This window comes from Plecotus auritus (genome assembly GCF_963455305.1).
Source record: "Plecotus auritus genome assembly, chromosome: 9".
Lineage (NCBI taxonomy): Eukaryota > Metazoa > Chordata > Mammalia > Chiroptera > Vespertilionidae > Plecotus > Plecotus auritus.
In genome coordinates this window covers 68,124,801-68,150,718 of record NC_137783.1, presented here as the reverse complement: position 1 = coordinate 68,150,718, position 25,918 = coordinate 68,124,801, and the positions used below count along the sequence as shown (strand labels likewise).

Below are 25,918 nucleotides of genomic sequence, written 5' to 3'. Positions count from 1 at the left end.
ATTTCCCGTCTCCACATCCAGTATTTACTGTATTTCCTTTGCCACAAAAAGGTTGAGGTCCCGTACCCATCAGCACAAGTTTCAATTCACAAGTCTGAAAACTTTGATAAAACTATAGCTACTTTAGATGTCTGCAAATGGAATTAAAAGGAACTATATTGAATGGGGTACAGTTACTTAAATGGCTACCATACCTAATTATGGACTCACAAAACTAGATGGATATGGAAATCTACCCGGTAAGGGGAGGGGGAACAGGGGCATTTTTTTTTTTTTCGAACTCTTCAGAACTATCGCTATGCACTTGATAAATCTCCTTTCTCTTCTCCTGTCCTTTGTTCCACAGCAAGCTTGAGTCGCCGTCAAAAGCATCAGGCTTTCTTAATTGGGCAAATAATGCATTTCACTTTGCCAAAGCAGAAGCAGCCCAAAGAAATACTTTTACTATGAAATCCTGACTCCAAACTTTCTCCACAGCCCTGCACAGCTCGGTCCCGCCACCCGCCCTGCAGGTGCCGGGCGAGGGGGACCAGCCCAAACCCCTCTTTGCTGGGGGTGCTTCCCAGGAGAGGACGGCGGTAGCACCTGGACTGGAGGTTGTTTCCGTCCATCAAAAGCCACCGGCGCGCGTCACCAGAGTCGGGGGAACCGGGACATCCCTCCGTAGAGTGCACGTTTCCAGGACGTGAGCTGCTCAGCCTGAACCTTGGGGCAGTGCCCTTTGGACTCGGTCTCGGGTTAGAGCCGGACTCGGCGCTCTGGGCCTGGGGGGCCCAAGAACTACGTCTTCCCTTCCCCCAACAGGCTCGGCGCGCGGCGGGATCCGGGCGGGGCACCCCCGAGTCTGGGCGGAGGCCTCCGGTCAGAGGGGCGGGGCCGGCTTGCACTGGACGCGGCGGAGACAGAACCGGAACCGGAACCCCGCCCGCCCTGCCGCCGCGGCCTCCTCCGCCCGCTGCGCGAGCTCCCGCGAGGCCTCGACTTGGGAGGCGGCTGCGACCGAGGGATCGCCGCGCGCAGGCCAGACGCTCCGCCGCATCGGAAGCCGCCGCCCAGCCGACGGGGCGGGGCCGCGCGCCGCGGAAGAGCCGGCCGTGGGTGCGATGGGCGGCGAGCTGCGGCGCTGAGGCCGGGCTGCTGTCACCCCGGCGCCGCCGGACCCGCGTCCGCGCCCGTGGCTGTGGGGGCGGCGAGAAAGGCACAGCGACCCGGCCCGGGACATGGGGCCGCGCCAGCCCGGCGCCCGGCGGCCCGAGAGGCGGCGGAGGCTGCGGCCCCGAGCGCCCGGCGGCCCCCGATAGAGGCGGCTCCCGGAGGCTCCCAACTGCGCTCCCGGCAGCGTCTTCTCCCCTCGCGGCCCTAGAACTTGCTCCTCTCCCGGCGGCCTCCGCCTCCGCCTCCGCTTGTCGGGGCGACCTCTGGTTCGGGGCGATCTCTCGTCTGGCTCCCACCGCGCCCCCTGGACCCCTGAAGCCGCTCTCGATGCCGGCATGCAGTTCTGAGCTGAACCTTGTCGTCCCTCTCGGAGTCGGGCCTGGGCCCCGAGCGGCGCGGGGAGGCGGCGGTGCTCCCATAAAATGCCAGTTGGATAAAAGGAGGACCTCTCGCCACGGGCCCCAATGAGCGGCACACAGTCCACGACCACCGACAGGTTTGTACGCGCCGCCTCTGCCCTGGCCTGGGCCGACGGAGCCGGGACGCGGGGATGCCTCGCACCCGCGCCGGTGACCGGCGGGGAGGAAGGGCGCCCGGGAGCCCGCAGCCAGGCCCGGCCCTGACAGGTCCTGGGTGGGTTGCACTTGGAAATGTAGGGTTTTTTTCTGGGGAGAAACTTCTCTGTAGATTCTCAGGAACGGACACGTAAGACCTTGGTGCGGTTCTCTGTTCGGGGTGCGCCTTGGGGTTCTGTCCTTGCCCAGGGATCAGAGGAAGGTGATTGGGGGAAAGGTCAGTGGCCGGACTTGGCTGGGAATCGTTGCAGCATCGCTTCACTCCTGTCCTGGCCTCTAGACAGGAGTTTCTGTTCGTGAGCTCCATCCCGAGCCTGCTGCGTGATGCTGGTGAACTTAATCTCTTTTAGGTACTGTCCTGCGCAGTGTTGATCAAGTAATTGTCCAGACTGTTGACGTCACCCGTCAATCACAGGCTCTTGCAGGGGACTGTATCAAGGAGCTAAAAAAAAAAAAGTGAGGGGGAATCCTGGGGCTTTATTTGAATAATTGCATTTTCAGTATTTCATCTTCCAGAAACATTTGTATTTAAAGGGATACAAACCCCAAGCGAATCATGTAGGACAAGCATGGCAGGTGGACTTGCCAGGTCTGCTGGTGGTTGGTGAATTGTGCTAGGGGGCCATTTGTGATTTCCGTGGAGCACTCTTAATAGTTTACTTTTGAATGTCAGGTCAAGGGATAAAAGCATATTCTTTTACTAAATTTTATTTCTCACTTTCATTATGACTTTGTATCCTTGTCTGAGACTTCAGCTTGTTTTTTTCCCCAAGCAACCTTCCAACTATTATATCATTAAAAAAAGATAAAATAACTGAATTAGGGGGCCAATGAAAGCTCTTTGATGAAGGGTGCAATAGTGCTTCTGCAGAAAATAGTTCAATTTCCGAAACGAGTTTCACCTAATTATAAGACTTAGTTGTTGATTTTAAAAGGGCCAAATTCCATTATCATACCATAACAGCTACTCCAAAAACAGAACTTCCTGTTCCTGTTGATGCTTTCCAGTGTCAAGTGAATGTTTACCTAAAAAGATACCATTAAACATTTAAACTATATTTATTTTTAGATTGGGTGTCTTAAAAAATACGTTTTAGTTTTTAATGAAATAATTTTCAACTTTTTGAGAGCGCACTTAACAGGAGTAGCAACGCTTATCTTGATTTCTCTAATTATCCTCATTCCTTTCAGGGTGTTTTGCTTCTGAGAAATCAGTTTCATGGGCGTGTGGGTAATTGTTCTCCTGGTTTGTTCAGTTCCCTCCCACTCTGCTGAACCTGTAGGCAAGAAGTCTTATTAGGAACTAAGGTAGTGTTGGTGGTTTTCATTGTGATAATAGGGGTGTTTAATTTTGTAGAGACAGATAACAGAGTCATCAATTCATTCCACATAAAAATCACCCACAAGCCCACACTTAATGACCTTTCTTCCTCTTTGCTTCTCAGAGATTTTCTTACTATTTCCATTATCTTGCAAGTAGAATCTTGGGATTTGTGCCCTTTCTATAACATAGGTGAACTATAAATATACAATAAGCATGCAGCTAATCGGTGCCTGTTCTTTGCCAGGCACTGTGGTAGGCCCACAGGGTTAAAAGATGAGGATTCTAAGTCTAAGATGAATCTGCAAATTGGTTTGGATAGTAATATCTTTGAATTGCTTCAAGTGCTGCCTGATTTTACATACTTTTTAAAAGAAAACACCTTTAAAAGTCATTTAATTTAAGAAGCACTGCTGAGACAGTATGGAAACCTGTTTCTTAGAAATTTACTAACAGCTTTTTAAAGTACTAATTATTCTTTTGTGACCATTACTTTTTCTTTAAGCATATTTTATAAATAGCTAGCATCCATTGGCTCTTTGGGAGAGGAGTTGCCCCTGACCTGAATATATGTTGGGGTGTAACACAGCTTTGATACTCTGTGCCAGGATGCCTTAACAGACTTCTGCCATCATTCCTACCTTCTGCTCAGCCCTGCCTGCCTTATCCTCGTTCGTACTAACTGCAGTGTACTGGAGGCATGCCTTGCTGACTCTAGAGCTGTTGGCACAGTTAGCAGTGCCAGTGTAGCTTTTAAAGATCCTTTCAAGTTTGAAGTATTGTCACAAGGTCTGGCTTTGCTTGGTAGGGTGTGCAGACCCGCAGGCCAGCTGTGGGACTTGAGCTCTTTGACTGCGAACTGGAGTCTGTCTGTCCTTAGTTGAATTCGGACGGGCTGGTTTTGGACGTTACTCTGTTTTGCAGTTAGTTGGTGACAGAGGACACGTGGCTGAACAAGATAAGAAAGTTTTATTCTTATGTGTTAGGGAAGTGCTGGGGCTGGGATGGAATTCAACTATGTTTAGGCTGGGATTGGTCACTTTGGATGCTCAGAACTAATATCCTGTTATTAATTTGCAGTTAAATTAACATATTTATTTACTCTCTTTTCCTCCTTTTCATCTACTCCCCAAACCTCCCACACCCCCTCTTTTTTTTTTAAAGCATCGTCATCAATGAAAAACCCGAACTATGTTTATGGTACTGTTTGTATATAGACTATCTGAACAGTTTAAAGACATATATAAGCAGGGGACCTTCCAGTCTCTTGCTTTGCAACTTCTGTGAGACCTGGAGACTAGTTTTCATCTTTTAGAATCAGCACTTAAAAAGTGGCGGAAATATCCAATTGCTGCTTTTCAGTTTGCATTGATTACCACATTCAGTCCTAAAACTTACCTTGATTCCAATCCTCTTAGGTGCCAGTCTTCTGTCCCTGAGAATTCAGGGCTTCTGTGGCAATTGGAATTTCTTCTGAGAAATAGAAGAGAATGATTTCCCGTGGACTTAGTAAATGATTTCAGGCTAGGTTCTAGAACAATGAATTTTTAGGGACAATACAGGTGGGATTTTGTTATAAGGGTCTTCCTTGAAATAAATGGAGTTTTGTCTTGTCTTGGACTTATGGATTTTGTTGTTGTTTTGATTTAGAGATAAAGAAAGGTTTTTGAGGTATTGGCATTTTCTTAGTGTGAGTTCAGCTTTATGCTTATTTAATTTGAGTAAACTTTAAAAGTGAATGTGAAAACCTGTGACTTTATATGCATATATCCAGTAATTAGCATTTTCATTCATAATTTTTTTCTGCCAACATTGCTATATAATGCTTTTGATTAGAAAACAATGCAAAAAAATACTGTAAGTGTGCTATTTTGAAGGTTGCCTGAGCCATCTGCAAGATGAAATTATTTGTAGTATTTACTTATAAAGTCAAGTCATTTGATAAATACAAAATTGAAATTGGGAATCAATCCCAGTTATGTTGTCTTTTCTAATATAAAACCATGATTCATATAGGTATGCAATAGAACATTTACTTGTTCAATTCTACATGAGAAACATGTACCATCCAAATTAAATTAAAAAAATATAGAGTTGTAGTCTTCTGGGTAAATGGCACATTTATTAGATGTTCACATTTATTCAATGAAATGACAAGAGAAGCTTTTATTTGAATCAATACACAAATATGTTAACCTGGAAATACTGCATAACACATTCTTGGTTTCCAGTTGTATATAATAATGTTGAGTTAACATGTAGGATTTTTTAAAAACTAAGTTTGAGTTTTCAATTTAAAAATTAAATTTGAGGCAGACATTGACGGAATCCATAAATAGTGTGTTTTACAAATTTTTATGTGGAGCATTGTGATTCCTGAGAAAATATATAATAATAAAAGCGTTATATGCTAATTAGACCGGATGTCCTTCTAGCTGTCCTTCCGGACGACCTTCTGGATAAAGCCAGGCTGCGAGGGAAGCCCGGGTCCCAGGTGTCAGAGAAGCTGGTGCCGGCAGCCAGGGGAAGGAAGGCCTACTCTTGCATGAATTTCGTGCATCAGGCTTCTAGTTTTTGCATAAACACATGGTTGCCTCTTCTAAAAGCCATCTAGAAATGGGTATGAGTTGCCTGCCAAACTAACGGGTCACAGAACCAACAGGATATTTTAATGTTTTTTATTCAGAGATAATTGGAGGAACTCTTTTACATCATAGTTTTCTGACAGAGTTACTAAAAATGTTTCTTATCATATAATTTCTTATCTCCTAGAAATTGACCATGCCATATTTTCAGGAATAGGGAGTTTAACTTTATTTGGTCTTAGCAGTTAAAACTTGGCTTTGATGATGCTTTAAGGTTTCATGTGAAGACATGCTCCTTTCCCTTTTAATAATTAAGAGTCTTCAAAATGGTGGTATTTAAACCAAAATTATAAAATCAGCAAAATTGTAAGTATTTTATCTCCTTTTGAGTAAAATACCCTCATGCATGTACTGATAGCCTGTCATTCTTTAGCATTTACAATGTTTTCGACTCATTGTAGAGCAGATCACCACTTTAGGCAGATCATAAAGTTTAAGTCAAGTTATAAAACTAGAAAGGACAGTGTTATAATCTAGATTTTTAATCTAGATTTTTTGCCTCTCAGGTCTCCTACTTTTTCACTTTAAATTATTGTCTTTCTACATACGTTATTTTTTCTTCCTTACTTTCCAACCTGACCAAGTCCAAGTGGGATTTTTGTCTCTTATAGTATACTTTTTAGTACCTTATCTATTTTAATTTTAAGTGTTTCTAGAGTAGCTACTCATCACTTTCTCAGGAGACTGCACAGCAGTCTAATCTCATAATCAGGACATGTTTTTAGTGATAATTCCCTCAAAGTTTAGAATTTTGGAAACATGCCAAATTTAGAGCATTTTACTTTTTCAACTTAGGATATCTAGAGTACCAAGATAGCCATATATGAAAGAAGTTTGTAAAACAGCTTCTAGTTTATGTTAGCTTCTAATATAGCTTCTAAGAAAAGCCCACGAAGCTAATGTCAATAATTTTCAGCTTTTTGCTTCTGCAGAGGTAATACGCGATGATGCATAAGCGTACAAGACTGACTTTTTTTTTTTTTAGTATTTTTATTGATTTCAGAGAGGAAGGAAGAGGGAGAGAGAGAGAGAGAAACATCCATGATGAGAGAGAATCATGGATTGGCTGCCTCTTGCAAGTCCCCCACTGGGGATCGAGCCCACAACCTGGGCATGTGCCCTTGACCGGAATCGGACCTGGGACCTTTCAGTTCACAGGCCGATGCTCTATCCACTGAGCCAAACCAGCTGGGGCACAAGACTGACTTTTAATACAAGTAGAGACACACTAAGTTTAATTTAGTGTATTAGTTAATGTAGCTGACAGATTAGGTTTTTACTGGCTTCCTGGTGTTGAGAAACATGCAAATGTAATGGCCAATGAAAAAGTGGATTTTCTGTCTTGGGACTGTGAGTAACAATTCAGGAAGAAATGGGAAATATGTTTTAGAACTCTGGTTTAGTTGGTGCTTACTTGTCACACTGCTTTTCCTTTTAATATAAAACTGATTGTCATTTAAAGAAATTGCTTTGAGACTACAGTTTTGGTCAAATATTATATTTAAATGCTGATTTTAGATTCACATAAGACATTAAATAGGAGTTTGTATGTCTTCTGTGGATTCAGAAAATGTAGATTATTCTATTGTTGAAAGACTGAAGACGTCATTGGCATGTGAAGAAATTGTGTGTGTAATGCAGAAGGTGGCTGTATCTTATCCAGAAGAGGAATAAGTCCTCAAAATACACTTAAAACATATAGGAAATCTGTGAGGGTGCGTAGACAGAGTCTTCCATAGATGTTAGATGCGCTATCTATCTGTCTTCCAGACACAAGCTAATATGCTGTGGTTTGCCCTGTTCAGTCTTTGTGGTTTACTCAGAGGAAGTGGTTCTTGTGGGTGAAGGTCTGATCTTGTCAGAGATTGTTGGTGGCACATGCACTGTCAGCTTATTTCCTGTTTTATTGGCTGTTTGGGGCAAGACCTCAGGGCAAGTACTGCTGAGGGGTATTTAAATATTTTGTAGTAAAAAGGATGGATTATTATAATGTGTAACATCTACCTCTCAGGCGAAATGAGGATTAATGTTTGTGAAGTGCTTTGAGATGCAAGTCAAAGTACAGACATTTCCTAATCGTATTTGCAAGATACTGCTATGGTCAAATATTGCTCAAATTAAGTAAAAATATGTTCACGTAGTTAAGTCTTACTCTATGGAACTTGACTTCTGTAACCATTCAAGTGTTTAATCAAGGCAAGAGTCGTGGTTAGAATTTTTTTCTTTTTTTTTCTTTTCTTTTTAATAATTTTAACCTACATGGGCTAACTTAGTAGAATAAAATACCTTGTCTGTAGTAGTACTATTTGAGTCTTGTTCACAAAACTTAATGCCTAGAGCAACCTTCCTCACCAGTTTGCTGGTGTACTAAAATAATGTAATTGAGAGAATTTCCTTTGAGATCAGTACCACATAACCCAAAGCCCTGTATTTGCTTTGCTGAAACCTATGTCATGCTCCTGTTGTTTATTCATTTATTTTTGCATTTAGCCTTTATCACTTTAAAAAATTAACAGTTATTTTTTTTTCTGGGGGGGGGGAAAGACACTTTTTAAAAAGCTAAATTGTCAATAATTTTTTAGTTTCTCAAGGGTAGAAAGATAGCTCTTGGTCATTTTTAAGTAACTATCATTTGCTTAAATATATTGTTATATTTTTAATACTAAAATACATAGGAAATAAAAAATAGCTCAAATTATCCAAGTCCCTAGATGATGTTGTTCAGGTTTAAAAAACATACACAAGAAAATTCAATGACATGTGATGGTATAAATAAAGTCTCTCTGGTCTTAATCCTATCCCTGTACACCCACCAGTTCTCAAACTGTCTGCCCAGAGTTAACCATAGTTAAATTTTTTTGTCTGCTTCCTAAAACATTCTTATAAATACACTAGCCTTTCATTTTAACATGCTTTGTACCTCACCCCTAGCGTATTCCATCAGCTTTTGCTAGGTTATGCTACCATAGCAACCCATTCAAATTTCAGTGGTTTACAACAGTGGTTTATTTCTTGCTTACATTATATCATGTCTGCTGAGGATTGGCTGCAGCATTTGTGGAACCCTGGCTGAGGGAAAGAACAGGAAAACTGGTGCAAACATATGATGGCTCTTCAAGTTTCTATTCAGTCCTGGTGTCCATCAGTCACATCCGCTTACACATGTCATTGGCCAAAGTAAGCTGTGTGGTCAGGCTGGTTGTCAGGGGGCCAGGGATGTCGACCTCCACAGGTAGCATTGCAGATCATAAACTAATGGGAAGTCTGCCTAATCCTCTTAAGGAAGCAAAGGGGAGAGCGAGTTATTAGGAACCAGGGTAAGTGCTCAGTAACTGCTTGGTAAATGCATTGTTTTGAATCTGGGGAAGTTTTTAATGGAATACTTCAAACCTGTACAAAAATGTAGAGACTGGCATGGTGAACCCCATTTTCACATCATTTCACATCAGTGCGTGGATAATTTTGGCTCATCTGTCTCCTGGTTCTGTTTCTCCACTGGATGATTTTGAGGCAGTTTCTGGATATCATCATTTTACCATAAATATGTTACTATCTCTGAAAGATAAGGTCTGATATATCACGTCTTTTAGTAGATTCTTACTGTCTAGTTACTATTTAGTAGATTCTTACTGTCTAGTTACTATTTAGTAGATTCTTACTGTCTAGTTAATACTCTTTCCTTCTAGACTAGCCGTGGGCAAACTACGGCCCGCGGGCCGGATGCGGCCCATTTGGCTGTTCTATCTGGCCCGCGGAGCTGAAAGAGCGGAGGGTTCTCTTGCGCTCCCCTCCGCTCCTTTACTTTGAATTTATATTAGTTCACACAAACACTCCATCCATGCTTTTGTTCCGGCCCTCCGGTCCAGTTTAAGAACCCATTGTGGCCTTCGAGTCAAAAAGTTTGCCCACCCCTGTTCTAGACTCTAGTAGGTTGAGGTAATGGTTCTGTGGGTTGATAGGTGTCAAGTAGGGAAGGATGTTTATTGAGTGACAGCCAGAAACTTGTTCTGTGTCATTTTGGATATTTCTGGAGGAGGCTTACAGCAGAATGTCACTTGTGTTTCCAGCATCATCTTTACTCTGAGACAGACAGACAGAGAGAGAGAGAGAGAGAGAGAGAGAGAGAGAGAGAGAGAGAGAGAAAAGAAGAAGAAGAAGAAGAAGAAGAAGAAGAAGAAGAAGAAGAAGAAGAAGAAGAAGAAGGGGGAGGGGGAGGGGGAGGGGGAGGGGGAGGGGGAGGGGGAGGGGGAGGGGAGAAGCGGGTAATAAGCCTTTGGGGGGAAAACATTACAACAGATTTGATTTGAAGGAGGTTTCATTTCTCACGAGCCTCTGTTGAAATGATGCCATTTGAAAGGAATCCCAGCCCTAATGACTCTAAGTCTTCTGAGAGTTCCCAGTCAGTGATGTTATTTACTCTGGAGAAGAACATTGGAATCATTTATAAAAATCCTGTATTCACCTATGCGATTTACTGTCCAGAGAAAGGCTCTGTCAGATCTTTAAGGATATCCTCAGGATAATGTAAAAGTAAGGAAATGAGTCTATCTGATTTTATTTTATTTTGATTGAATGTATTGGGGTAATATTGGTTAATAACGTTTTACAGGTTTCAGGTACACAATACTACAGACCATCATCTGTACACTGTGTGTTTACATCCCAAGTCAGATCTCCTTCGGTCTTTAAAACCACTTTCAACTGCTCGTGTTTAGATTGTTAAAGCCTCCATTTTGAGTCAAGACTTCACAGATTTTATTCGCATGCCGTGTGATGCAGTGCGTTCACCTGTCCTTTCTGTGGTTATAGGCAGCAGTAGGCATTGCATGGTGGACCTGGGTCATCAGTTTCATGGCATATTCTTTGGGGAGGGGTGTTATGTAATCAACAGTGGGAAGCAAGTAAAACTGACTAATCCTCTTTAGTTTGTAGATTGGCAGGTGGCAGTGAGGTGATACAGGCTAGTGAATAAATAAATTATTGTAATTAACATGACAATAGTTTATTTTAGGATAGTACTACTATCTAATTTTTTTAACTTCTTTCACTGTGTATAGAGACATTTAAAGTAGTCTTTCTAGATATTTAAAAGTTTTAGTTTTCTTTAGTTAAGTTCTATTGTTTACCTCATTTCAGAATCCATGTAACTGCAGTAGAAAAATGGCTATCATTTATAATAATAAAAGTGTAATATGCTAATTAGACTGGACAGCTGAACGACCTTCTGGACGTCCTTCGGACGACCTTCCAGAGGAAGTCCAGGCTGCGAGGGAAGCCCGGGTCCTGGGTGCCGGAGGGAAGCTGGTGCCGGCAGCCGGGGGAAAGGAAGGCCTAACCTGCACGAATTTCATGCATCGGGCCTCTAGTTGACTTATAAATTTAATTTGAGTTTTTCTTGTCATTGAATTGATTTTGGCTTTTGTTGCTTGGGATGATATAGCTTGTTTTCAATGTATATGATTTTTTTTTCATGGAGTATAACTCTTTGACTTGCCATTGTTCGTGTTATTTTTCTGTTGTGTCATGATTAAAAACATTTATTTTCAAAGATAGTTTGTAATCCTTTAGAGTAATGTATTTGTGCTTTGGTTGTGGTTTAGTTTCATGGGTAAGCTGCACAGTTTGGGGAAAGGTTCGTGGCTTCAGTTACTGTATTTATTCAGAAGCTCTCCATGATCAGAGTTCTCGAGACTGTGTGAGTATGTTGCCTGTGAATAGTAAAAGAATCTTACCACGATGCAATCATTGCTTAATAGGATTAGGATGCTAGGTACAATTGTTTCAAAAAATAGGAATCAAGTAAAATATTAAGTGGATAAATAGTAGTGATTATGTTAATTTTTACTCCCTGGCAAAATTATTTTTGAGACTATCCTGTTTGTCACAGATAAAACGCTTTGAAAGGAAAAGCTATTTCAGCTCTCAATTTTACATATTTTCCTTTTTTAGCCGTTGTAGGAGAGGAGCAGTGGAAGGGACCTGAATGAGGGGCTGTAGAGAATGGAGCCTGGGTGTTGTGTGTGAGACTTGTCCTGCTACTTACCAGCTGAGAGTCCTTAGGCAGATGCACCTCTCTGAGCAAGCAGTTGAGTTTCCACATCACTAAAAATGGGAATAATAATACTTAATTTGCAGAGTTGTCATGAAGATTAAATGAGAATGTATTTAAATGCCTAGCACCAATAAATTATAGTAGCTGTTACTGTTTAAATTTCAAAAATTAGTTATGTTTTTCTAAAACTTTGATCTATGCGTGTAAAAGGACTTTGAATTTATATGAACTTGCTGCTGTTATGACTGTGCCTTGTTAAAATATTCCTTATCCTTTATATTTCAAATTATAGGCTGTTTTTAAAATTAAGGTACATTTGGAAGTGAAGAAGAGACTTAAGAGACACAGTTATTTCAATTCAGACTGTGAAGCAATTAATCTCTCTAGTTGCAGAATTGGTTAGATTTTTAGGATTGGCAGTCAACTTTTAAATCTGCCTTCAATAACTCAAAATTTGTCCAGTTCTATCTTTACACATTAGTTTATTTATTCATTCAGTAAATGGTAATGTCTGCTCTGTATAGGTCATTGTTTTGGCAAAGTTATTTTGAGCTCTTGTTACCTGTTGACTTATATTTAAGGATTAAGAAATTTACCTGTAAGAGTGATATTAATTGACTAGTGGCCCGGTGCACTAATTCGTGCACATTGAAAGGAAATGAATTAGAAGAAATATTTTAATATCACTGTTCGCCCTTTCTCTATAATAGAAGTGTCAGCCAAATTCATGATCAACAACGACAGATGGAAACACATGTGTGCGATTGGCACCAGCGAGAGCTTTATATGTATCACGCATGCATGAGTCAGCTTAGCCTTTTATAGATATAGAATAACTTGCTTAATTAGACCTGCTTTCTGATTTAGCTAAACTTTTTCCAGCCCAATGAAGCACCCCAATTTCTCTTTCAGGTAATTGTCAGCAACACAGCAGTAAATAGCAACACCAAGCAGATTATTATTGTAGATCACACAGGGAGAATAAAGGGTAAAATATTTAACTGCAGCAGTGTTTGACTATATTCTGTGCAGTGAGAAAACCTGAAGTCATTTTCAAGGTCCACCATTTCTTACTTCTTTTCAGTCGGGTCAAGCTACCTAGCTTTCTAAATCTCCATGTCCCGGCTAATGAAAAGAAAATAGGATTCCACCAAGTCTCCTATCTACCTACTCTAGGACTTCTGTGAGGATCAAATGAGATGAGGCATGGGAAAACGTTTCACAGACATTTGGTTACAGTGTGAAATGTTTCCACCTAGCTATAAAGCAAGTCGTGTTCCTGGGCTGAAGAAACTGCAAGGAGGCTAGTCGCTAAGGAGAGGAAGCCAGGCATTGCTATGTGATGTCTACCTGGACGGTCAGACACTTAGCATATGAGTCTTTTATATATATAGATTGTTGAAGATAAAGATGAGAAGTCCTGTGTATTTTTCGGAAGTAGTGGTATGTGAATCATAATGAGTGAATTTATCTTTTCCAAATTAAAAAAATTAATGTAATTTCCTATCATACTATTTATTTATCTATTTATTTATCTATTTATTTATCTATTTATTTGTTTATTTTCTTTTAATTATATTTTGTTGAGTTACCTAAAGTAAAAAGAAAACATGGTATAAGTTGAAATTTAAGAAACTTTAGGTGTTCGGTGCTTTATTTTCTTTTTAATTTATTTTATAGGTGAGAATATTACAGATGTCTCCCATTTCCCCCCCTTCCTCCCCTCCACTTATATCCCACCCCATCCCAGGCCTTCACCTGTCTGTGTCTGTGGGCTATGACTGATTTGTATTTCTAAATCCCTTCATCTTTTTTATTCATCCCTTCAATCCCACCCCCATCTAGCAACCATCAATATGTTCTCTGTCTCTGAGTGTGTTTCTGTTCTGCTTGTTTGTTTATTTTGATTTTTAGATTCAATTGTTGTTAGCTATGTATTTATTGCCATTATATCGTTCATATTCTTTATCTATCTTTTTTCTTCTTTTTCTTAAAGAAGACCCTTTAACATTTCATGTAGTACAGGTTTGGTGGTGATGAACACCTTTAGCTTTTTTCTTGTCTGAGAAGCTCTTTATCTGACCTTTAATTCTAAATAGCTCTGCTGGGTAGAGTAATCTTGGTTGTAAGTCTTTGCTATTCATCGCTTTGAATATTTCTTGCCACTCTCTTCTGGCCTGGAAAGTTCCTTTTGAGAAATCAGCTGACAGTTGTATGGGTGCTCCCTTGTAGGTAACTATTTTTCTCTTGCTGCTTTTAAGATTCTCTCTTTGTCTTTAACCCTTGGCATTTTAATTATGATGTGTCTTGGTGTGGGCCTCTTTGAGTTCATCGTGTTTGGGACTCTCTGCACTTCCTGGATTTGTATGTTTATTTCTTTCACCAGGTGGGGGAAGTTTTCTGTCATTTTCTCAAATAGGTTTTCAATTTCTTGCTTCCTCTCTTCTCCTTTTAGCACCCCCGTGATGCAAATGTTGGTAGGCTTGAAGTTGTCCCAGAGGCTCCTTACACTACTTTTTTTTTTTTATTCCTTTTTCTTTTTGCTGTTCTAATTGGGTGTTTTTTTTTTTTGTGTCCTCATATTCCAAATCACTGATTTGATTCTCTACATCCACTACTCTACTGTTGATTCCCTGTAAATTATTCTTCATTTCAGTTAATCTACCTTTCATTTCTGATTGGTTGTTTTTTATGGTTTCTATGTCCCTTTTCATGTTGTTGAAGTTCTCACTAAGTTCCTTGAAGTTCTTAGTTAGTTTCTTGAGCATCCTTATAACCATTGTTTTGAACTCTGTAACTGGTAGTTTTCTTGCTTCCATTTTATTTAGTTTTTTCCTCCTGGAGATTTCTTCTGTTCTTTCATTTGTGACAAATGTCTTTGTTTCCACATTTTGGCTACTTCCCTGTGTTTGTTCCTTTGTATTAGGTAGATCTGCTATATCTCCCGGACTTGGTAGAATGGCCTTGTATGGTAAGCCTCCTGTAGGGCTTAGTCTCCCCAGTCACCTGAGCTGGGCACTCTAGGTGCACCCCTGTGTGGGCTGTGTGCACTGTTCTATTGTAGTTGAGCCTTGGTTGATGTTGTTGTCTTTGGGAGGGATTGACCCTTAGGTCAGTCATTTGCCAGGATTGGCTGTGACTACAGTGGAAGAGCTGCTGTGTAGGAGTTGACCCTTGGGGGCAGGACTTGCTTCAGTGGGGCTTTCTGCTCACTGAGTCTGCCTGTTGAGTGTCTCACTCGTGGAAGTGGTAGGGTTGTACTCCAATGTGGTTGAAGCTGACCACAGGGTGCACTGGCTCTGGAGCCTCCCAGGAGGTGCAAAGTCAGCCACTGCCTTTGCCCTGCACAGGGCCCCCCAGCCTGAGCTACAAAGCAATCTGCAGATGACTGCTACTTGTGTTGGGCTTGGAGGTGCTCAGGAGAGACCAAGCTCTGAACCAAGGTGGATGCTGCTAGTGCTGGGCCTGGGGCCACTTATCGAGAGGTACAGCGTACACTGAAGCCAGTTGCTGTTTGTTTGAGAGATTTTAGTAAAGTCCAAAGCATGAGGCAAGAGAGGCCAGTTGTATGGAAAAGCCACTGTAAATGACTTGGATGAGCCTGCAAGTAGGGAGGGGCGAGGTCTCAGGGAATCACCAGATTGGGGCAAACAGTATGAGCCAGGTTGATGGAGATTTAGAGTCCTGTTGGCTCTGTGGCAGGCAGGGTTCAGCAAAGGAACAATGGCCTCTGCTGGCATTGTGTCTGGGAGAAAGCTGCCCCTCCAGCTCTCTCTCTGATTCCAAACAAGTTAGGTCCTTCCCAAATGTCCCAGGTCCCTTTCCAGCTGCTGCCCCAGTTCTGGAGCTTAGAGGGGGTAAGTTTGTCTACTGGCCCTTTAAGAGGAACTGCCTGGGACTCCCAACAGCCTCTGTGTCACTCAGCTACAATCCACGCTGGTTTTAACAGCCCAAAGTTATGGGGATTTCTCTTCCTGGCTCTGGAACCATGGGCTGGGGTCTTGTGTACCCCTGGATCCTCAGGGAAACCTCTACAGCCAAGATATTCCTCCTGTTTTTAAAGCCACCACACGTTCTGATTGGGTGTTTTCTGCTACCTTGTCTTTCAGATCGCTGATTTGATCCTCTGCTTCATCTAACCTGCTGTTGATTTCCTCCAGTGTATTTCATTTATTTTATTCTTCACTTCTGACTAGTTCTTTCTTATGTTTTCTATCTCCTTATTCATGTTTTCTGTCTCTGTTGAAGTTCTGTGTTTAGGTATTTTTCATTTCCGTTCATTTAGCATACTTATAACCAGTGTTTTGAACTCTTCGTGTGGTAGATTCCTTATCTCCATTTTGTTTACTTCTTTTTTGGAGTTTTGTCCTTTTTTTTTCATTTGTGACATGTTTCTTTGTCTCCTCATCTTGGCAGCCTCCTGTGTTTGTTCCTATGTATTAGGTAGAGCTGCTTGACACTGTGGGCTTACATAGAAGATGTCCTAAGGGCCCAGTGGTGCTGTCTCCCTGCTTATCCAAGCTGGTGCTCCTAGGGTTTCCCCTGAGTGGGTTTTATGTGCCCTCCTGTTGTAGTTGAGCCTCAATTGCTGTTGGCATGCCAGTGGTTGGAATGACTCTCAAGATGACTGGCTGTGAGAGTTGCCTGTGACTACAGAGTACAAGATGTTGTGTGGCTGCCAATCCCATGGAGTGGGAGTCGCATTCTCAGGCTCTTACCAGATGAGCTTAAACTTTGGGAATGTCATTTATGGAGCTGGTGGGTAGTGGTTTGAAGCCTGCCACTAGGTGTGACGTTTTTGAAACCTTTCAGAAGGGGTTTCTGTGTAGGCCAATATCAGCCTCTGTTTGTTCTGGGCTTGGGGCTTCTTGGTAGGTGCTACAAAGTGACCTGCAGTTGGTTGCTGTTTATGCTGGGTTTGGAGGCGCCTGGGAGAGGATGTGATGCAAACCTCGGCCTGCTGTCACTTGTGCCGGGCTCGGGACCCTTTTTTTGGGCACCATGATTTGAGCGAGGCTAGGCCACTTAGCAAGAGCTACAAGGTGCTCTGAGGCCAGTAACTGCTTTTTTAGTGTTTGTAGACCTTTGTGAGATTTTTGGGAAGGTCTATAATGGCACTTGAGGCATGGTGCTTGTGTGGAGGTATATATGAATGTTTTATTCTTTAAATGAGTTAATTCTAAATTTTAAAAAGGAAAAAAAAAACCTGTTTTTTTTTTTTAGTGGTATTAAATATGTCTCACCTAGCTGCAACATCTAATTTTTAAATTTCCCCTTTTTCATCATTTTACTTCATTGTGAAATATTGCAAGCATAAATCAAAAAAGAAAACAATCTAGTGAACGTTATCTATGTACCTACTACTTAGCAGCATCTTTTTGTGGGGAAAAGGAAGAAATACATAATACAGATAAAGTTGGGACTAACTCCACCTGTTGGCTTGGCTCAGTGGTTGAGCTTCGATCTATGAACTAGGAGGTCACGGTTCAATTCCTGATCAGGGCACATGCCCAGACTTATCCAGGTACTTTCCCATGAAGAATAAGAGATCAGAGTCATTGTTGGCAGAAGCTATGGTTTTCAGGTCTAGCAGGAGCTTGGTTAACTTTTTTTCCAACTCTAGAGCAGACTCTAGAAAGCTTGTCTGCTGGTTCCCCAGTTATCTCTCTCAGGCCCCTTAATCACTGGAAGGCAGGTTCCCTCTTCACCTCAGCTTGGTTTTCCAAGAATGTGGCAAAACAGGGTTCTCCTGGGCCTTCAGTGTAATAGCAGGCCATCTATATATATAAAAGCCTAAGCGACCATTACGACTGGTCAACTGAGCTCGATCAGTTGCTATGACGTTTACTGACCACCAGGGGGCAGATGCTCAACGCAGGAGCTGCTCCCTGGTGGTCAGTGTGCTTCCACAGCCAACCTCCCGTGGTTCCTTCCCCTGGCTGGCTGGCCCCAATTGGCCCTGATCGGGACTGGGCGAGATGGCCCCAATCAGCCCCGATCACTGGCCAGGCCCAGGAACCCTACCCGTGCACAAAGTCGTGCATTGGGCCTCTAGAAGATAGATAAGCATCACTGATGGGCAGCTCATAAGATGCCACACGATTAATAGGAACCTTACACTCTTCAGAGAGGAGGTGCTGGGCTGCCATCTCAGCTTTAGAGAAAACCAGGCAGAAACATTGCTCTTTGAGTTTTTAATTTCTCTCAAAATATTCTATAGTTTTCAGTATAGAGTTAGTTTAACTTCATCTCTATTATTTCATGTGTTTTGAGGTTATCTTAAGTGGTATTTACAGTTAATTTTTAATTTGTTGCTAGTGTATAGAAATACAGTTGCTTTTTGAATATTGATCTTATGTACTACGAGAGGCCCAATGCATGAGTAGGCCTTCCTTCCCCCGACTGCTGGCACCGGCTTCCCTCCAGCACGCAGGACCCGGGCTGCTTCCCTCCGGCTGCCAGCAGGAACCTGGGACCCCGGTATGCTTTGCTCCGGCCTCAGCTTCGTCTGGAAGAATGCCAAGAAGGACATCCGGTCTAATCAGCATATTACCCTTTTATTAGTATAGATTACTTTGGTAAACTTATTCCACAAGTTTTTATTTATAGATTTGGGTGGATTTTTTACATAGATAATCATGTTATCTGTGGTTAAAGACAAGTACTTTTTTCTTTTCAGCCTGTAAGCCTTTTATATATTACTAATGACCCGGTGCATGGATTTGTGCACACTGAAAGGAAATTAATTAGAAGGTGGCCCACAGGGCGGGACTGGGTGAGATGGGCTGGACAGGCCCTAGAGCCAGCTTCCCGCGGTCCCTCCCTGGTGTCTGCGGAGTGAGCGGGGTCCCTAAGCCTGGCCCATGGGGATTGGGCTGAAACCGGCTCTCCAACATCCCCTGAGGGGTCCTGGAGTGTGAGAAGACACTCTGCAAAGTTGCTGTTGTACAGGGTGTGGAACACAAACACAAGTGTGCATTAAACCAAATTCAGGGCCGACAGTGCCCCAGCAACAACATAACCCACTGCCGAAGGTGGAATCGCGTGGCCCCGCCAGGAATTGGGCTCCCTCCTCTTTGATTCTGGGGTGTGTCACCCGAGAACCGCTGCTGCCAAGTCACTGCAGCCCGGCAGCTCCTGCATTGAGTGTCTCCCCGCTGGTGGTCAGTGTGCATCATAGCGACCGGTCAGAAATTTAGCATAGTAGCCTTTTATATATATAGGTTGCCTTGCTCCTTTGGGCAACATGCTTACTAGAATTTGTGAGAACAGACATGTAGACATCCTTGTATTGATCTTGGTTTTAGGGGAAAGGCATTCAATCTGTTACTGTTAAGTATGATGTTTTGTGTTCGTTTTATATAGATGCCCTTTATCAGTTTTGGAAAGTTACTTTCTATCTTAGTTTATGAGAGATTTTATCATTAACTAGAGGCCCAGTGCACTAATTCGTACACCAGTGGGGTCCCTTGGCCTGGCGTGCAGGATTGGGCCAAAACCGGCTCTCTGACATCCCCCGAGTGGTCCCAGATTGTGAGAGGGTCCAGGCCAGGCTGAGGGACCCCACTGGTGCACGATCAGGGCCGGGGAGAGACGCGGAAGGTTGGCCAGTTGGGGAGGAACCGTGGGAGGGCTCCAGGTGTGTCTGTCCCGTCCCGCTCAATCCTGATTGGCTGGACCCCAACAGCAAGCTAACCTACTGGTTGAAGCGTCTGCCCCTTGTTGGTCAGTGCACATCATAGCAAGTGGTTGAGCTGCCTTAGCATATCATTAGCAATTACGCTTCGATTGATTCAACGGCTGACTGGACACTTAGCATATTAGGTTTTTATTATGTAGGACTAGAGGCCCGGTGCACGGATTCGTGCACTGGTGGGATCCCTCGGCCTGGCCTGTGGGGATCAGTGGACCTCCATGCCGCCGCAGTCCGGCCTTACCTGCCAGCTCATTGGGCTCCAGCCCACTGTCCGCATTGATCCCACACAGCATGAAGTAGTGTGGGAAGCGGCAGGCAGCCGGCAAGGAGCCTGAGCCCGGGCTGGGCGCTGTGCCTCTCCCACTCATCCCAGCCCTGTTACACCTGCTGCAGGCTTGCACCCAGTCAGTCCTGATTGAGAGAGGCTCACGCCACCGCCAGCCGTGAGCCCTGCATCTGGTGCCCGTCGATCAGCTGAGTGGCGCTCCTGCTGTGGAGTACACTGACCACCAGGGGGCAGCTCCTGCGTTGAGCGTATGCTCCCTGGTGGTTAGTGTGCATCATAGTGACCGGTTGACCAGTTGTTCGGTCGTTCAGTCATTTGGTCACTTAGGCTTTCATTTATATAGATGGGTGAATTTTGTGAAACTCTGTTGCTGTATCTGTTGAGATGATAATATGGCTTTTCTTTTTCAGAGTGGTGATAATGGCAAATTATATTGAATTAGAATGTTGAGCCAACCTTACATTCCTGGGTTAAACCCCATATAGTTATTTATTATTGGTAGATTTGGTTTGCTAATATTTTGATGAAGTTTTCATATTGTGTTCACAAGGGATTTGGTTTTTCATTTTCTTGTAATGCCATTGACTCATTTAAAAATAAATGTATATACATTTATTGATTTTAGAGGGGAAGGGGGACAGAGAGGTAGATAGAAACATCAGTGATGAGAGAAAATCATTGATTGGCTGCCTGCTGCATGCCTCCTACTAGGGATTGAGCCCACAACCCAGGGCATGTGTTCTGATGGGGAATCAAACTGTGACCTAGTCCATAGGTCAGCGCTCAACCACTGAGCTGCACCAGCTGGGACCATTGCCTCATTTTGATATCGGGGTAATGTTGGTCTCAGAAAATAAGTTGGGAAGGGCCATCTGTTTTCAGAATGAAAGAGTGTGTGTAGCAGCCGTGGGCAAACTACGGCCCGCGGGCCGAATCTGGCCCGTTCGGCTGTTCTATTCGGCCTGCGGAGACGAAAGAGCGGAGGGTTCTCTTGCTCTCCCCTCCGCTCCTTTACTTTGAATTTATATTAGTTCACACAAACACTCCATCCATGCTTTTGTTCCGGCCCTCCGGTCCAGTTTAAGAACCCATTGTGGCCCTCGAGTCAAAAAGTTTGCCCACCCGTGGTGTAGAGTGTTATTACCTTTCCCTTTAAGTGTTCGTGCGAATTCACCAGTGAAATCACCTGAGTCTGAAGGGTTTTTTGGGGGAGGGTGTTTTTATCCAACAATTGGTGTCACTACCCAAGAGTACCTAATGTCTAACTTTTAGCATTATAGACTAATTACTCAATAACTTTATTATCTATATATATGAAAGCATAAGTGACCATTACGACTGGACGACCAGATGACTAGCAGGTAGCTCTCATTCGCACTGACCACCAGGGGTAGCTCAACGTAGGAGCTGCCCCCTAGTGGTCAGTGCACTCCCACAGCCTGCAGCTGGCCATTCTCCTGCAGTCCCTCCCCCCGGCTGGCTGGTCCTAATTGGCCCAAATTGGGACTGGGCAAGATGGCCCCGATTGGCCAGGAGGGGACCCCATCTGTGCACAAATTCATGCACCAAGCCTCTAGTTTTGGAATAATTTTAGATTTACAAAAAAGTTACAAAAACAGGGGTGGGCAAACTTTTTGACTCGAGGGCCACAATGGGTTCCTAAACTGGACCGGAGGGCCGGAACAAAAGCATGGATGGAGTGTTTGTGTGAACTAATATAAATTCAAAGTAAAGGAGCGGAGGGGAGAGCAAGAGCACCCTCCGCTCTTTCGGCTCCGCAGGCCGAATAGAACAGCTGAACGGGCCGGATCCAGCCTGCGGGCCGTAGTTTGCCCACGGCTGCTACACACACTCTTTCATTCTGAAAACAGTTTGCCCACGGCTGGTATAGATAGTGTATTTCACACCTAGTTTTCTTGTTAACATCTTACATCTGTCAAAACTAAGAAACTGACATTGGTATTAACTACTTTAAACTGGACTTTATTTGGGTCTCAACCGCTTTTCCTTGAATGGTCACTTTCTATTTTAGGGTCCAGTCTAAGATATCACAATGCATTTGGTTTTCATGTGTCCCCAGTGTCTTCTGGTAACAGTTTCTCAGTTTTACTTTGTTTTCATGACCTTAACAGCCTTGCAGAGTACTGGCCAGATATTTTTTATTTTATTTTATTATTTTTTTCTTTTTTTAAAATTAAATCTTTATTGTTCAGATTATTACAATAAAGATTTGTAATAATCTTTATTGTAATAATCTTTTGTTCCTCTTTTTTCCCCCCATAGCTCCCCTCCACCCGGTTCGCACCCTATCCCCTTCCCTTACCCCCCCCCCCCCCACTGTCCTCATCCATAGGTGTACGATTTTTGTCCGGTCTCTTCCTGCACCCCCCACACCCCTTTCCACCTGAGGATTGTCAGTCCACTCCCTTTCTATGCCCCTGATTCTATTATATTCACCAGTTTATTCTGTTCATCAGATTTTTTATTCACTTGATTTTTAGATTCACTTGATATGTATTTGTTGTTCATAATTTTTATCTTTACCTTTTTCTTCTTCTTCCTCTTCTTAAAGAATACCTTTCAGCATTTCATATAATACTGGTTTGGCGGTGATGAACTCCTTTAGCTTTTTCTTATCTGTGAAGCTCTTTATCTGACCTTCCATTCTGAATGGTAGCTTTGCTTGGTAGAGTAATCTTGGTTGTAGGTTCTTGCTATTCATCACTTTGAATATTTCTTGCCACTCCCTTCTGGCCTGCATAGTTTCTGTTGAGAAATCAGCTGACAATCGTATGGGTGATCCCTTGTAGGTAACTGTTTTCTCTTGCTGCTTTTAATATCCTCTCTTTGTGTTTTGCTCTTGGCATTTTAATGATGATGTGTCTTGGTGTGGTCCTCTTTGGATTCCTTTTTTGGGGGGTTCTCTGCGCTTCCTGGACTTGTAAGTTTATTTCTTTCACCAGGTGGGGGAAGTTTTCTGTCATTATTTCTTCAAATAGGTTTTCAGTATCTTGCTCTCTCTCTTATTCTGGCACCCCCATAATTCAGATGTTGGTACACTTGAAGTTGTCTCAGAGGCTCCTTACACTATCTTCATATTTTTGGATTGTTTTTGCTTTTTGCTTTTCTGGTTGGGTGTTTTTTGCTTCTTCGTATTTCAAATCTTTGACTTGATTCTTGCCGTCCTCTAGTCCGGGGGTCCTCAAACTTTTTAAACAGGGGCCCAGTTCACTGTCCCTCAGACCATTGGAGGGCCGGACTATAGTTTAAAAAAAAAAACTATGAACAAATTCCTATGCGCATTGCGGGCCCAGGATGAGTCGGCTGCTAAGCAGGACAGGCAACGGCACCCGGCAGGCTGGATAAATGTCCTCGGCGGGCCGCGGTTTGAGGACCCCTGCCTAGTCTGCTGTTAAATCTTTTACGTTATTCTTTATTTCAGTCAGTGTATGCTTAATTTCTAGTTGGTCCTTTTTCATATCCTCGAGGGTCTCACTAAATTTATCGGTGGTTTCTAGATGATTCTTGAAAAACCTTATAACCATGGTTTTGAACTCTATATCCAGTAGTTTGCTTTCCTTCATTTCTTTCATTCGTGACCTGTTTCTTTGTCTCTGCATTTTGGTTGCTTCCCTATGTTGATAGAGTGGCTTTGTGTGCTAGGTGTCCTATAGGGCCCAGTGGCTCAGCCTCCCCAGTTACCTGAGGTGGACACTCTTGGTGCACCCCTTTGTGGGCTGTGTGCACAGTCTTGTTGTAGTTAAGCCTTAATTGTTGTTGGTATCACTGGGAGGAATTGATCTCCAGGCCAATTGGCTGTGAGGATCAGCTGTGTCTACAATGGGAGAACTTCTGTGCTGGAGACACCCTTATGAGGTAAGACTTGCTTCAGTGGGGCTTTGGTGCTCACTGAGTCTGCCCCCTGAGTGTGTCCCTTATGGATCTGAGGAGTTGTAATCTGGATGGTTATACTCTGACCCCTGGGTACCCTGGCTCTTGGATCTCCAAGGAGGTGCTAATTTAGCCTCTGCCTGAGGCTACCCCGCAGGAGCTACAGAGAGATCTGCAATTCCTCTTCTTTGTTTGGGTTTTGGAGGTGCCCAGATGAGGCCCAGCTGTGAAGCAGTGCAAGCTGCTGTGGGCCCTTGGGCCTTCTTTTGGATGTTTTGGGTCTCTCTGACTCAGCTACAGTTTGTTAGGTAAGTTTAGATTTCAAAGGACCAGACCATTCATATGCAAAAGCCTCTGCACACAGCTTGGATGGGGCAGAGTCTCAGGGCGGAGCAAACAGCAATGGCTTCCCGTCAGCCCTGCCCCACGAGGCTCCCGGGTCTCAATGTCCCTTGGTAATTGCTGCAAGCACCTCTGAGAGAAAGCTGCCCTCGAGTTCCGCCCGCTGCCACACTGTCCATGTTCTCCCTCTATTAGTCTGGGTCCCCAGAGTCTCGCCCGGTACTGGAGTTCAGAGCAGTTGGGAACTTGTGTCTCCCTCCCGCTTGAAAAAGCCAGCCGAATACTCAGTTGCCAGCCCTTTATGCGCGCGCGCCTCTGTACCTCTGCCTTTACTTCCACAGCTCCTCTGAGTCTCAGTGTGCTTTTCTCTTTCCTCTAGTTGTAGAATTTCCACTTAGTCAGCCTTCCTGTGGTTCTGGATAATGTCCATTTTGTCTTTTAGTTGTAGTTTTGAAGTGGTTGTGCGAGGCAGCAATTTCAGGTGTTTACCTATGCCACCATCTTGGTTTCTCTTTGGCCAGATATTTTTTAGACTATAGTCTGAGTTTGCTGCTGTTTCTCATTATCAGGGTTATGCCTTTTGGAAAGAATACAGCAGAGGCAAAAGTGCCCTTTTCATTTCATCAGATCAGGGGCATGTGATGTCCAAATGACATCCATAGCACATCATATTAACCACGACTGTTGGGCTAAGGTGGTGTTTGCCAGATTCCTCCACTCTAAAGTTACTCTTTCTTTGCCCAGTCAGTGTTTCTCAGTGGTTGGGCATTGACCCATTAACCAGGAGGTCGTGGTTTGATTCCCAGTCATAGCACATGCCGGGGTTGCGGGCTCCATCCCATTGTGGGCATGCAGGAGGCAGCTGATTGATGATTATCTCTGGTCATTGATGTTTCTATCTTTATCCCCCTCTTCCTTCCTGCCTCTGAAATCAATTTTTTTTAAGTTACTTTTTTTTTCTTTCCATATTCTATTTTTTAGAAGCAAATCACTGAAGTCCAATCCACATTTGGAGGGTGGGGGAAGAGGAAGTAGCTACATGTATGATTTGGAATCCTTCTGTTAAGAAGGTTTGTGTTTTCCTCTGTTTATTCAATTATTTATATCAGTATAAACTAATGTATATGTATTTTATACTTTGAGTTCTAGTCCAATACTGTATTTTTATTTTGTTGCTCATATTTTTGTAACTTTGAGCATTAGAAAAGCTTTCAGATTGGCACTTGTTCCATCTATTTCCTTTTTGACCACTTTTTTACTTTCTGGCACTAGAAGATGCTCCAGGGCCATCTTGTATTTTTGTCGCTCTTGTTTTAGAATAACCCTTTTACCAAGGGACTGATTCCTTTTATTGGGGGATGGTATTTAGAAACCAAAATGTGGTTGCTGGGTGTGCTCATTGTTATTGAGGTGCCATTACGTTTAGGTCTTCCCAAGGGATGGAGCTAGGTTATACACACACACACACACACACACACACACACACACACAAACTAACCCATGTGTACCCAGATATCGATAGAATTGTTTCTGTGTCCATGTGTATGTATATTAAGCACGAGTTCATATTGATGTCTCTGATTTTAATCCAGTACCACAGGGTTCTGTGGTCTAGTCTTCCTTTCTTGTATGTACATGACTTTGCAGTCTGATGGTGAGAAACCTGGCTCCAACCATGTAGTACCCATTTACTTATTTGTTCAAGTCCAGTATACATGAAAAGCTATTTCAGAACTGCTAACTCATATGCCCACGAGACACAAATTTTCCAACTAGAGTATAGTGTTTATTTTTGTCATTAGCTTTATAATTTCCAGTCAGAATGTTGTTTTCCCAAATTAGTTAGGTCAGCTCATTTCCCCCCACTCTTTCAATGCAGTTCTGTCATAATTTGTAATGTAGGTAGATCCATTTGTCATAGTCCACGTTTCATTTTGGAATCTGCCAGCATTCTG

At 43.2% G+C, this 25,918-nt stretch overlaps 1 protein-coding gene across 3 annotated transcripts in view; it reads left to right on the top strand.

The window, feature by feature from the left end:
* The first annotated feature begins 1,079 nt into the window (after positions 1-1,079).
* The window catches only part of ARHGEF12 (Rho guanine nucleotide exchange factor 12), a 230,774-nt gene continuing 205,935 nt past the window's right edge, over positions 1,080-25,918 (top strand). For 2 of the 3 annotated variants that reach the window (XM_080687471.1, XM_080687469.1), the window contains exon 1: positions 1,472-1,651. In XM_080687471.1, the coding sequence (XP_080543597.1) occupies positions 1,620-1,651 (32 nt within the window). In that variant the 5' untranslated portion in view covers positions 1,472-1,619. Of the gene's footprint in view, positions 1,652-25,918 lie in introns of all 3 variants that reach the window. The other variant, XM_080687470.1, reaches the window with a different exon arrangement.